Source organism: Solea solea, chromosome 1, assembly GCF_958295425.1.
Source record: "Solea solea chromosome 1, fSolSol10.1, whole genome shotgun sequence".
In the NCBI taxonomy this organism is placed as follows: domain Eukaryota; kingdom Metazoa; phylum Chordata; class Actinopteri; order Pleuronectiformes; family Soleidae; genus Solea; species Solea solea.
Window position 1 is genome coordinate 133,020 of NC_081134.1, and position 14,142 is coordinate 147,161.

Genomic DNA, 14,142 nt, shown 5'->3' on the forward strand with positions numbered 1-14,142 from the left:
CTTTACAGGTGAAACTGTAACTTTTTTTCCTCTCATTATGGGTCGTACGTAAGCGTGGGTGAGGAGGATTTAATTAGATCAGATTAGATTAGATTAGTTTAGATTATATTATATTTGACATGATTGATCCCACCCTGGGGAAATTCAATACATACAAGTGTGTGTGTGCGTGCGTGCGTGTGTGTTTAGTGGCTCAGTGGTTAAATCCGGTACACTGTGTGCGAAAGATATCATGGTCGCAAGTTCGACTCCACCCCTGGCTGATTGTACTCAATTCCATTCTAAGTCGCTTTAGATAAAAGCATCTGCTTAATGTAATGTGTGTACATATTAGGGCTGGGACTTTATCACGTTAATTCTGATTAATTAATTACAGAACAATTAAAATGATATATATAAAAAAAGAACGCATTTAATCTCAATTTAGTATTGCACTCCAAACAGCGCAGAACGTTGCTCATTGCACGAGTTCCCGGCCGTAATATCGACACACGAGAGAAATGGAAATCAGTGAGAAGCTGTTGCTGGGTGGGCGGAAATGTTAGTTTTCAAATTCTACCGAGTAGAAACATGGATAAAAGTGTGTGGAAAAGAATTGGCCTACCACCGGAGCACTTCAGCCTCCGCTACCGCCTCGCGTGGCTGTGTGTCTGCGTGCGTGCGTGGTGTGTGGGTGTGTGTGTGTGAGCGCGCGCGCAGCTAGCTTCTCGTTGGAGCAGCGGTGTCGTCAATCCACACTCGACAAGATGACAGGGTTCAGAGCCAACATGAGCCAACATGAGCCAACATGAGCCAACATGAGCCAACATGAGCCAACATGAGCCAACATGAGCCAACATGAGCCAACATGAGCCAACATGAGCCAACATGAGCCAACATGAGCCAACATGAGCCAACATGAGCCAACATGAGTGAGTAACTTGAAAACATAGAAAGTTCACAAAAAGTCCTGAAAAAGCTTGAATATAGCTAACTTGAACTTAAGTGTGTGCATATTGCACTTTATGTTAACACTCACTGAATGTTTAAGCTCAATAAAAAAGCTATTTAAATTGAAAAATGTTGCTTCTCGTGTCAAATATTGATATGCGTTTAATTAATTACAATATAATTACATATATCAGTGTTTCCCAACCCTGGTCCTCAGGGAACTCTGTCCTGCTCCAACACACCTGCTTCAGATGCTGTTCATCACAAGCAGGTGTGTTGGTGTTGCCTGACGACCAGGGTTGGGAAACACTGACACACACACACACACACACACACACATATATATATATATATATATATATATATATATATATATATATATATATATATATATATAAGCAGAGAGGGATTTTCTTTTCATATCTCCATGGTTCACGTCCGCGTCGTTTGGTCAAGGGGGCGGAGTTTGGAAGAGGAGACGAGCGCGCTCTCTGATTGGCTGCAGACCTGTGTGGTACCCCAGTCTGTCAAATTGGACTCAGACAACCCAACTGTTTCCTGTCAACCCTTCAAAATGAAAGCACAATTTCAGTTGCAGTTGGCAAATTTGTTGAAAAATACAAACACCGCCATTTAAACTGTGGTGTTTATCACATCGTTGTTGAAGAATTTTATGAACAAAAAAAATGTTTTACCAAATCAATATTTACTGTTGATATTTTAGTGGAGGGGTTTGGTTCTAACCGGAAACGGTCGTATTTTATTTTGTCTACCTTTACTGTGGTCCATGGAAGGAGGAGAGGATGTGACACTCTCGCTCTCGCTCTCCTTCGCTCGTTTGTTTTTGTTCCTCCTCTTTTTTCTTCACGTCTAAAATGGAGCTCGCTGGGATGTAGCCGCTCGTCGGGTCCTCTTCACCTCGTCACTGTTGGAGAATGATCCATCGGCAGGTTCTTTTATCCCAGGTAAGACCGTCTTCTGCCTCCATTGTTGCTGTGTAACGCGAGGTGATGTGATGATGATGAGGATGAGGATGAGGAGGATGATGATGAGTCTCCAGCAGCAGCAGCGGCCCTGCAGCTCTTCTGTAGCGGACTGATGTGTCACTCTCTGCCCAAGCTCTCGTGTGAGTCCGTGGTCTGAATCACTGAAAGCACACAATAGGACAAAATAACACATATTATTTATAATATTATTGTGCTGAAGTGGCCTAAAATCATACCAAAATTCTGGAATTATATCTCTAAATATAAAAAACGAAATGTGTTTTTGTTAGCTGTTTAGCGTGTGCTGAATGAACGAGTGGATACAAGTGTTTTAGAGAGAATGATCCACATTTCATGTACAAAGACCAGTCCAGTTTCAGTCAGCCATGCACCATTAAATTAATTAATTTTCCAAATGGGGTTTGGTGTGATGTATTGACAGCGCGGTGTCAGGGCCCCTCACAGCTTTGTCTCAGTTTCTCCAGAATCAGGAAAAGGCTTCTCTCTTCCCCTCTTTGTGTGGGGATTCCACAAAATCCTCTTCAATCCTGGAGCAACACATGACACATGGCTCTTCTTCCTTTAGTTTTTTCCCCACAACAGACACCAGAATAAAGTGACTTAGCATTTTACTTAAGATGAATTAAAATGCATGTGTGAAAAGAATTCATTAATCAAACATGTCTTTGACTTCTTAGAAAATGTCTTTCAAATATAATATTAGGGTGTAAAACATTTTTTGATTAAATTGTGAAAATGCTCATTTTAAACATAAAGTTGCATGAGGTTAATGACCTACAGTCAAAATCAGCAAAGTGCAAGTTTTTTTTATCTGGTTCCTGGCAGAGGCGTTTCGCAGGAGTTTTAGGGGCCCCAGGCAGGGGCCCCCCGTCACACCTTCAAAATCGAAAGGGATAGCTTACAAATGTCTTGTTGATGCATTAATGTAATGACATGTAATTAATAATTAAAAATTGAAGTTAATCTACTGATAAACAACTGTTGATTTAATAGGTCCTGAACACAGAGTAGTTACTTTTCATTCTTGTAAGTGTAAATGTAAGTTACATTCAACATTTTTCTATTTATAATGTTTGTAATATTTAATTTTCCCCCGTTGAATGGAGAGCGGTAAAAGTGGGGTTCTCAAAATGTTTCATTTCTGGGAACAAGAGCTTTTTTCCACGTGAAAATGACTGGACATTTTCCAGAATTCAGAAAAAAAGCAGGAGGTTGTATCGATCAGATCGGACGCATTGACAACAGCACTCAAACATTTGTGTCGTGCATATGTAGGTCCTCTGGGTATTGTCAGGATCTATTTTCACGGACCCTCGCTCATCTTTGGGTCGCAGGAAATGGCCTGGTGTCAAACAGATGATCAGAATTCATAAAGTAAATATGGTTGGTGATAAATGAGAACAGATACTGGTACAATGATTTTGGGGCGAAAGCTTCTGTCTCTACGTTGAATATGGAAACATGGATATTTATGTCATCTCCTCTTCTTTGTATTTGTATGTGCTGTATGCCGTCATAGCTTTGATTCTGTAAAATGCACCACCACTGTTTCAAGTTGGTATAAACAATATATGGACCAAAGTATTTGTTATTGAATTGGAGCTGTTTTTCAGGCTTTGGTCTCAACCCCTTATTTCCAGTTTAGGACAATCTTAATGATTCAGTATACCAAGGCTTTGTGGACAATGCAATTTTATGGCAATAGAGCCAGTGTGTGTGTGTGTGTGTGTGTGTGTCACAGATGATACCATCAGAAGAGATGTAGCCACAAGCTGTGACGTGGAAAATTGTTTTAATAGTTTTGGTGAAAGAATCTCCCCTGCAGTGATTTAGTATCACAGAGTTTTCTGTGTTGACCTTTTTTATCTTACACGTTATATAATCAATGCTTAAATGTTCATATGTGATTTTGCCAGTGATTAAAGTCATCAACATTACACATTCACAGTCAGTATGATTGCATGGCATTAGAAAATACTAATTATTATGTTAAATTCAATTAAAACAAGAGTTTTAAAGTATTTAAACATGTTATTATACGACTGGAATTAAACTTCTCAAAGTTGGACTCATAATAAACCCAGATAATGCATTTGGGAATCAAGCTCTGCATGTATATGATCAGTCAGACCAGAGTTGGACATGAACATGTGCCACAGTTCACATCCTCAGCTTATACCTGGAAATAATAGAAGAAACAAGTTCACAGAAAAGCAAAACAAATTTAGCTACTCTCATTTTGAAGAAACTGACATTTTGAGGTTAATTAATGTTGCTCAACATACTAATAACTGCTAACTACTGGAACCTGCCTTAGGCTAACACCCCCCAGTGGAGTGGAGGAGGCAGACACACTTCACCCAATAAATCAAGATGAGGCTCCTTTTATTTTCCTCTCGATTGAAGAACACGGTGACGTTATATATAAAATACACATAAACAGAAAGCTTTGACAGAAGGCATCAGCTTAGTAAACACCTTAAAGTTACTGTCAAGATAAACAAAGAAAAATGGATTCTAATGGATGAGGAGGAGCCTTTAGCAGTATCTGTGTGATGGCGTCAATTTATACTCAAATAGGAATTCTTGAAGTGAAGATTTCTTTTCTTGATTTTGCTCCTGAAATTGTTTGGTTCTGCTGGTGTTTGCACGATGATTCATACTGAGGCCGGTCATCAAATCGCAGCTTACATACATCGTGCAGTAAAGAGTGAACACACACACACACACACACACACACACACAGGGTTTAGACCACAGCCTAACATGGTGGTCAGTTACAGTCTCTAGTCCAACTGAGCCGTCTTAGCTGGACTTGACTGTGCATTGAAGCGTGCTGATGATGTGGATGTCAGTCCTCAAAGATAATCCCACATCAGGCAACACATTGATGACAAAGTTCCAACAATGCTGATGTATGATGTACTTGAGATGCTGAGATTTTCATTTTCATTGAGAGACCAGCATGGCTGAGAGTGACCATGGATTAGAAAGTGAGCGGTTTCATCTCCGGTGAAACAGTTTGGATATAAAGTAAGAGAGTCCAGGTTGAGATGGTTTGGTCCAGTGCAGAGGAGATTATACAGTGATTATATTGTACAAACGATGTTGAAGATAGAGCTGCCAAGCAGGAGGAAGATCACAGTAAGGTTCAGGTTGGCGTAGAGGACACAAGTTGACGAGATGGAGGCAGATGATTCAGTGTGGCGACCCCTACAGGCAGAAGCTGAAAGAGGAAGAAGAAGAAGAAGAAGAAGGTGTACTAGGGATAAAAGCTGTGTCTCTGTGGACGTGATGTTAGAAAGACGCAATGTTGGGCACGTTACTTTAAAAAAACCAGGATACTTTTTTAATGTAATCATTTTTATAGTTCTTTGACATGTTAATAATTATTTTAACAGCGTTATTCCCATCACTGGAGAGAAGGGTACATGAGCTAACGTTAGCGTAGCACACCCCAGTCACTGACCCATGAGCTGCTGCTTCTTATTGTTGCTGAATGCTGATCAAACACATTCCCACTGGTCAAAAAAGGTTAAACAGGTTATTTGAGAGTGGGAATGGGATATTAAATAAACCTTCAGGTATTGTGGATTTGGTTCTCTGTGGTGCCAACATAATTTAGTCTGGTACCAGGTTTAGTACCCAAGCCTGTGTTGGCTTATTGTAGATCCAGCAGAGTTCTGCTGCCTGCTCCACACGGGTGTTGAATTCATTATCCTGTCATCATGAATGCAATTATAACTGGTTAATTATGAGGATGCCAGCGACACCGGAAAGACCATCTGAGTACATTTCCCCAAAGACGCCGCTGTGACGGCGTACTAATGTCCTACTGAATAACTAACATGTTTATCTAGGTTTGTATTTGCTCATGTTTCTACTTCATTTACATATCACACTGTTTATCACACTGTGTGAGAGTCACAGCAGACACAGGACGAGAATATGCTGTGGTTAGAAACGCTGGACCAACAGATGACAATAAGAAAATATTGACATGAGAAAAAGGATCATGTGAAATTGATTGTCTGGTGGATTTTTAAATCAAGATCTCAAATGTCCGACTGTCCTTGAATGCAACAACAACACGAGACCTTCACGTCCTGTGAAGAAAGACAGAGGAGTGAAGCTTTCTGCTGCTTTTCTGCTGCTTTTCTGCTGTTTGCAGTTGTGATCACTGTGTTTGGTGCTTTTATTTATGAATGGCTGCATGATTGGACTCAGTGACTTGACTGTAATGTGTTTTTGAGCCAGTTTGTCAGAGAGAGAGAGAGGTGATGTACATGTTATGTTAGAATCATGAGGCTGTAATCCCACCGTTTGTGTTGTATTGTCTCTGTCAATAACGTTCTTTTGTGAGTGGGTTTGCTACTGGATTATGAAAAAAACAAAAACTTTAATGTGGAATTCCAGTATTTTTGGAGTTTGAACAAATTCCCCTCAATGCTATATTTCATGTTGTATGAGGTAGTGACACATAGTCAACACTGACACAAACCCTAAACATGGCTGCCAGCAGGGCCAGCAGGGTGTGTGTGCACGCGCACACACACACACTCACACACACACACACACACAGGCAGTGATGATTATGTGTCAGTACCTTGTACAACCAGGTACGACCTCATTCAGAGGGACTGTCTGCTCTTATCAGACATACGGGTTGCACTGATGTCGTTTGCTTTGCAATAAAAACAAATATATTACCACTACTACTACTACTACTACTAATAATAATATTATTATTATTATTATTATTATTATTACAATAATAATCATTAGGCTCCCAGTCCCATGGCAACGTGTTTGCACTGTGTGTGTGTGTGCACTGTTGCATTTAATACTTGTCATTTTTGCACACTGCAGTGCACTGAGCTCTGTGTGATGCTCTGTGTGCAGCTGTAATGACTTCTCTTGGTTTCTCGCCTCCTTCTCCACAGAAACCACACAATTATTATAAGAACTTAGAACTGACCAAAGGTTAAAGTCCTCTGACCCTGAGACAAACAGCCACAGTAGCAAATACTGATACTCCTCTCCTCTCCTCTCCTCTCCTCTCCTCTCCTCTCCTCTCCTCCTCTGCAGGGATGCAAAGCATGTGACCATCATGCAGCGATGCACATGCAGAATGATGAGCTGCTGGTTGTGTTGTTGTTTGTGTTGATGTCGCGTGTGTCCGTTTGTCCCTGCGTTTTCTCATAGTTTGTCCATCTGTGCTGACGCTCCTCACTCATTCATATGCTTATCCAACAAAGATGAAGTATGAAAGTTATGACGATGTTCTTTTGCACAAACGCGCTCACTGCTGCTTTTTGTTCTGATGTCGTTTGTAACACGCCCCCTTCTCCTACCACTTCCCTTAGGTTTTGGTCTGCTTTGGGTTGACTGGTCATTATGCTGATGCAGCTCTGTAGTTTCAAGGTCAGTGCCCTCCCCCTCCCCCTCCCCCACCCGCCTCCACTGCGTGTGTGTGTTTGTGTGTGTGCGCGCTTCCATTACAAACATACAGTGTGTACACATATACATATGTTTGATTATGTACACACACACTTTTCAATCAGTCAAACTTGACTTGATTTGTAATCACTGCACCGTCTGTTTGGAAAGTCGAAACTAATCACTGTCACTAACTTTAACCATAACCAGTTAACCAGTGAATGACTAACCCTAACCTTCAACACTGATGACGTTCATTCACACAGAGAAAGCTCACATGATGTGATTTATTATAGTAAACGTGTATGAGAGGCAGTCCATGTCATAAAAGTGAATTATTTTACAATGTGTTATTTAGTGATTTTAACTTGTGTAGACTTTGACGATCTTGAAAAGTGATCTTTAAATAAAAGCCTGTATTTAAACAACACCCTTTATGTAATATACACTTATACTCTTTAATATCCTCACATGTGATCACATTCATGCCTAGGTTATAAGTACATGAGTATTATTTAATACTAATGGGAACTAGAGCTGCAGTGATGAACTGAGTGTGGTTTCAGCTTTTTCAGGTGGATCATTTCTGTTTTGAAATGAACTGAATATTGTTGGTTATTTAGCGTTTGAGGACGTTGTCATTGTGAGGTTGATGTTATGGATGACATTTGTTGGTACTATGTTCAATAGCATGTTTTTGCATGAGTGTAAAAAGTAAAAGAAGAACGAACAGTTAATGTTTGTTCACAGTGAATCCAAACGTTCACATCACAGTGTTTTCATGCACTAGCATGCAGTGTGTGTGTGTGTGTGTGTACCACACAGTCTATGATATTGTTGGCAATTTAACTCAAAATGTTGTATTTACCCTATATTCATTGAATGCAATGAATGTATCCACTTTTTAATAATATTTATGAAACACAGTGTGTTTGTATGAGGCACTGACACTCACTGCAGATGTGGACGCACCCTGTGCCGACGGCTGCCAGCAGAGACACGAGCAAAAACTGATTCTGGTTCAGAACTGTTCACCTTTTTATCTCCCTGTTAGACTTCACCAGCTACAAACTGCTCACTCTCCTGCACCAAAGTCTATTGAGAAAAGCAGCATTTTTAGGTCATGGGGACAGAGGCAGCTGCTCGTCTACTGTTGCCTCATTTGTTAGATTTGTGTCACTCAAACTTCAAAGTGATAAAAGTAATAAATATGAGCATAGATAGAGACAGTAGTGGATCAACAACTGCTCCTTTGTTTGGGTTTGGAGAGTTTACAAAGTGACTCAAACTTCAGTTTCCAGTAGGTAAAGCTTGTCTAATAACAAGATAAAAGCAGGTACAGATTTAATATTTCTGACTAAAATCACTTTTTCCACGTGCCGCCGCCCATGTTTTCACTGAGTGTCCGTGGTTACAGCTCACACAATCCCTCTAATATTTCACTGTTCACTCTATGTGACAGTTCTATAATGAGGATCACAGAAAGGATGAATCCTCCTGGGTTTTGTTGCAGAACTTGTACCAGAATCGCTTCCTGGGCCTGGCGGCCATGGCATCTCCAACCCGCAACAGCCAGAACCGCCAACGCTGTAAAGGTGCGGTTCGTCACAGCTACGGACCGGAGAGCTACGCTGTCAACGGTCTGGACCAGGAGGCCTTCATGCTGGGTCTGGCACGATCCACCAGCGACACTGACCTGGTCTCCCCAGACGCCCGCTCCACCCTCACCATCAGTGCCTCCTACTACACCATCAGCCAGTCCGAAGACCTGGTTATCACGTGGGATATCAAAGAAGAAGTGGATGCCGGAGACTGGATTGGAATGTACCATGTTGGTGAGTTTAACAATGTTTGATTGTTTAAGTCATCAAATCATTATTAGTCACAGTATTCACAGTATTTTCTACCATGTAATGATGTAAGTACAGAATAATATTCTAAAAACTATAGTGGCGTCCCCGTCTCCCTCGTATAAAGGCGTAACATTATCACTGCACACTTTGATGTTGTGTTGTGTGAGACACCTGACAGGAGAACCGCTTCCTCTCCTCCAGATGAAACTTTGTCGGAGAACTTTCTGGACTACAAGAACCGAGGCATCAGCGGCTCTCATAAGGGACAGATAGTCTGGAAAATTGACTCCAGCTCCAACCTCAGTGACTGTAAGTAACAAAGACTTATTCCTTCATCACACTTCATTGATCAGCTTCACCACCTCATCCAAGTCTTTTTATTCCATTTAACAACAGCGTGGTTTCAGGCTTGTCTCCTCACATGTGCTCTGTCATATCAGTGAAGAGCTCTTCAGTGTTTCTCTGTCAGCAGCAGCACGGTGGCTTCAGTCTTTGAGCTCAGATATTTCTGCAGCAGCATGTAAAACACACGTCGCTTGTGGAAACATCGTCGTCATCATCATCGTCGTCATCATCATCATCATCAGAGGGAAGCAGAGAGAAAATAAGCGCAGTGAGAGAGAGAGACAGTCACAAATGATCCACAGTTACTGCGTTTAGGGACGCAGGGAACGGAGTGTTTGAATAAGAGATGAAGACATTCATCAGCAGGTGTTTCTCCTCTGCCACACAAGAGTATAGCCTGGAGAAGATATGGGATTCAAACTCATACTCCATACTTCAGAAAACTGGACAAAGAGACAAAGAAAGGACAGTCATTGTTGTGGTACAGATAATAACAGCATGCTGTTTAAATATTCAGAATTAATCATGGAAAATTCGCATATTCGAAAGTAATGCAGGGTTCAGAGCATGTTGAGCTAAACAGAGGCAGCTAACGAGATGCATTCAAAGACCCTGGTAAATGTCATCACTTCTGTGGGATCTAGAATGTTTTCACCTTAGAGGAGCAACTTCAAGATGCATTCAGTAACCCTTGTAATTTCCATCACCTCTGCAAACACATGCAGTCCATGAAGCTGCTGCTGCTGCTGCTGCCTCCTTATTGTAATAGATGCACCACACATTAGCTAGTTATTGGGAGTAGTAGGAATTATTCATGCCTACTACAGAGCGAATGAATACAGGGCATTTTGTCAAACACTGTTCATGTTAGTGATGGTTCGTGTATTCAGAATCAAATGTTCTGTAAACACAGGCGACAGGAGACACTCTCTCCACCAAAGTCCACAGAGAAAATCAGCAATTTTACATCTCAGCTCTCAGGAGCTGTTGATCCACTGCTGCCTCCATCACTAAGTTCAAATGTCTTATTTTGTCACGTCAGTGTTTGAAATCCTTCGTTCAGATTCACCTCAGTGAGACAAACTCACCACACGAGGCAGCAGAGGACCAGCAGCTCCTGTGTCCCCACAAGAGAAAAAACAGTTTACCAAATTGAGTTTCCATCCGTCTATCTGCTATGAGTCAATATGTCATAAAACTAGCCTTTTTTGTTATTTCAGAAACAAAACCTTACCAGACACGTGTGCAAAAGAAGCAATGGGTTAAATAGAATCAAATAAGTAGCACAAACAAGAAAAATGACCCACAGATCATATATCCAGCCTTTTCCCAACATAATAAGACATAACAGAACATGTGCTCAGCAGAACCCTAACCCACTTCAAGTTTAAAGCCAAACATCATTTTTTTTACACACATGCAGATTGTTATGAGAACAGAGAATTCTGGAGAACATGGAGAACTTTTAACACTGTTTGTTGTTGCTTCATTATCACCAACCTCATTTCCTCAAGCACCACAAGTGTTTAGAGCACTATCACACTGATCATTTCAGTCAGGCTGTATTGATTATTCCATGAATCCATTATTAATCGATTACTGATTAATCAGTTTGATTCTCTGATTTTTCAGCTTCTTAAATGTGATTTTCTGGATTCTTTGCTCCATGAACCAAAGAAATCATTAAAACGGAATCATTTTAGTTTGTGGACAAAACAAGACATTTGAAAACATCAGCCATTTTTGAAATAAGTGTTAAATTGCAGTTCTTCTTTTTGGTCTAATCATAAAAACGAGTTCACACAGTTTGCACAAACTCACAGGTGAACCATGTGATCCTGGAGACTGTGTGTAAAGAAACAAGATATTTGACCCTTTAAGTGAAGTATCTATGTGCTGTATGTACATTTAATGGACTTCAGTTTTTCCACAGCATGTACAGTAAGAGGATGCTGGCTGGAGAGAGAGAGAGAGAGAGAGAGTGCTTCTTAATGAGGTTTTCTCTGTGTAAACACTTTAAAATGACGTCAGGACTCCCTGTATTTGTGTGAGCACTCTTGTTTCTTAGGCGATTCTCTCTTGAATCAACACAGGAAAATCAATCATGTAAAAGTGAAAATGTGAATCAAATCAATGAGTTAATTACAAATTCATTTCTTTTCTGTGAATGTTTTCATCTCAAACATCAAACCACATGTTCAACTTTAAATCAGGAGCAAAACTCAGTCCTTACTCTGACATTTACGGTGATAACTGTCTATATCGACCACTTTTTACATCTTTTTACCGTGTTAAAGATTTTGGCCCCTTTCAAAGTGAAATGATGTCAGATTATAAAAAGATTTCAAGATTTTCAGGCTTTTTGTTTGTCATTCTTACGTATGACGTACAATGTGCTGGTGTAAACATGCAAGGATAAAGAGGGTTGAGGTGATATGATAAAGTGTGTGTGTGTGTGTGTGTGTTCCTCAGCTGAGACCCAGGTCTGCTTCAGATACTACCACGGCGTTACTGGAGCTCTGAGGGCGACCACACCCACTGTGACCATCAAAAAAGGCCCTGCACCTGTGAGTCTCACTCTTCTGTCACAGCTTTGCTTGATTTATTCTGCTTCCTGGGTCGTGGAACTGCAGTATCACGGTCACACAGACTCATCCGATCAATCCTAAATCAGTCTCAGCTGTCAATCATGACACAGATTATCTGATTATATCAGAATCATGAAGACTTGAACATTCATCTGTGTGATGAGAACTAAATAAAAGGATGAGAACAACTTTTGGAAGAAGAAACACACAATTTATTCCGATTTGTTATTGGGGCTGCGTCGATTAATTGATGAATCAATTATTAATCATTTATTGATTATCGATTACTAAATGAACAATTGTGTGTTTTTTAATAATTAAAACACATTTTTCTAATTCTTCAGCTTCTTAAATGTGAATATTTTCTGGTTTCTTTGCTCCATATGACAAAGAAGTCATAACAACGGATTCATTTTGGTTTGTGAACTTTATCATCTCGTCCAGGTTTGGACATTTTTCATGGACTAAGCAATTCATCGATTAAACAAGACATTGATCGACAGATGAATCTATTATGAGAAAAATAATAATCCTGTTCCCTTCATTAACATAGAGAAGGATTATATACCTTCAGCTTCAGTTTTTGGGGACCCGGCTCTCAATGCTCAGTGAGCTCAAAACCGCTGATGAGCAACAAGTTGTGTATAACCAGAGGAAAGTTAGTGGGATGCTGCCCATGCATTTCTATCATTTATAGTCAATAATGAACGGACTGGTTACTAATGGTGAAGTAAAAACATTTGTGGTGACAGCTTGTCGTGTGTGTGTGTGTCTCGCAGAGATGAGGATCCTGCCTCAGACACATGTCATCATCAGAATACTGAACTTTTAATGTGCCATACAGGACTGAGAGTTAGGAACGTACCAATGAATGTGAAAGATAAGAAAGTTGTAGGTTGCTTTAAGCATCTTGAACGTGCTGCCGTTCTTCTCTGGTTTAATCTCTCTGTGTCATTCTAAAGTGACTTGATGATGAGATCAGTTCTCTGTGAACTCCTCCTCTTGTTCTTGTCTTGAGGCTACAGCTGTTGGTCAGGACTGAATGTTTGTGGACACTGTTGTGCTGAAAAGGCCATAAAGAAATCAGCCCTGGCTGATTTGTGGTGAGACACAACCAACACGTGACCTTTGTGACCTTTGTTCCTTAAAACCATGTCGTGTTTTTACAATTGTGACTTTGTTCACAACCGATGTTGACATGAAACCACAGCTGACGACAGGTAAAGTGATGGAGTTTAACACAGGCAACATATCCCACCAGCCCTGGAAGTCATCACTTGTGTTTGTTATTAATATTGTGAGGCCTTTTTTCCTTTTGCTCAGACAATTGTATAGATGGTTCCAGCACATTAGATTTTTTATTTTCTTTTGATTATTATCTTTATTGAGAAATATGGCACATTTGGAAAAAACAGCACTGTACAGCAATGTACAGCCACAGTTGTGAAAACAGAAAAAATACTTGTAATGTAATGTAATGTACATCACGAAGGAGCAATAGAAGAACCATATTACTTTCTTCTTTTTTTTCCTCTTTCAAGGTGAACAAAATCCAAACAAATATTCATAAAGCTTATACATTTTTTCTAAAAAAACAAAACAAAGGAGTAAATGAAAAATAAATAAACTACATTAGATTTTTTATATCAAGACGAAGTGTGTTTTTAGGACCTTTAGGAGAGTTGTCTTTAAGTCTGACGTTGACATGACATTAGTAAAAACTGAATTATCGTGTAAGTCAGACTAAAACTGGACTTTCCAAATACATGGAAACATCTTTGTCAAAGTCAGAGAAACAGACGCCCTGTACACCCTTTACAATACTGAGTGCATGGCCGCTTCCAACTCACTTTAGAAAACAAAAAAGGCTTGCTGCTTCTCCCGCTCATGTGGATCCGGGTCTTCAGCAGTGAAGCCCAGACACTCGTCTCCCCAGATAATGAGAATCTCTGAGACTAGCCTGAGATGCTCCCAGGCCAG

At 40.3% G+C, this 14,142-nt stretch overlaps 1 protein-coding gene across 1 annotated transcript in view; it reads left to right on the forward strand.

Annotated features, from left to right (window-relative positions):
* Nucleotides 1–1,734: 1,734 nt before the first annotated feature.
* LOC131457208 (E3 ubiquitin-protein ligase HECW1) overlaps nt 1,735–14,142 on the forward strand; it is a 51,135-nt gene continuing 38,727 nt past the window's right edge. Inside the window, exons 1-4 of the mRNA XM_058626107.1 lie at nt 1,735–1,895; nt 8,890–9,211; nt 9,431–9,538; nt 12,047–12,141. Of these exons, the coding sequence (XP_058482090.1) occupies nt 1,866–1,895; nt 8,890–9,211; nt 9,431–9,538; nt 12,047–12,141 (555 nt within the window). The 5' untranslated portion in view covers nt 1,735–1,865. The remainder of the gene's footprint in view (nt 1,896–8,889; nt 9,212–9,430; nt 9,539–12,046; nt 12,142–14,142) is intronic.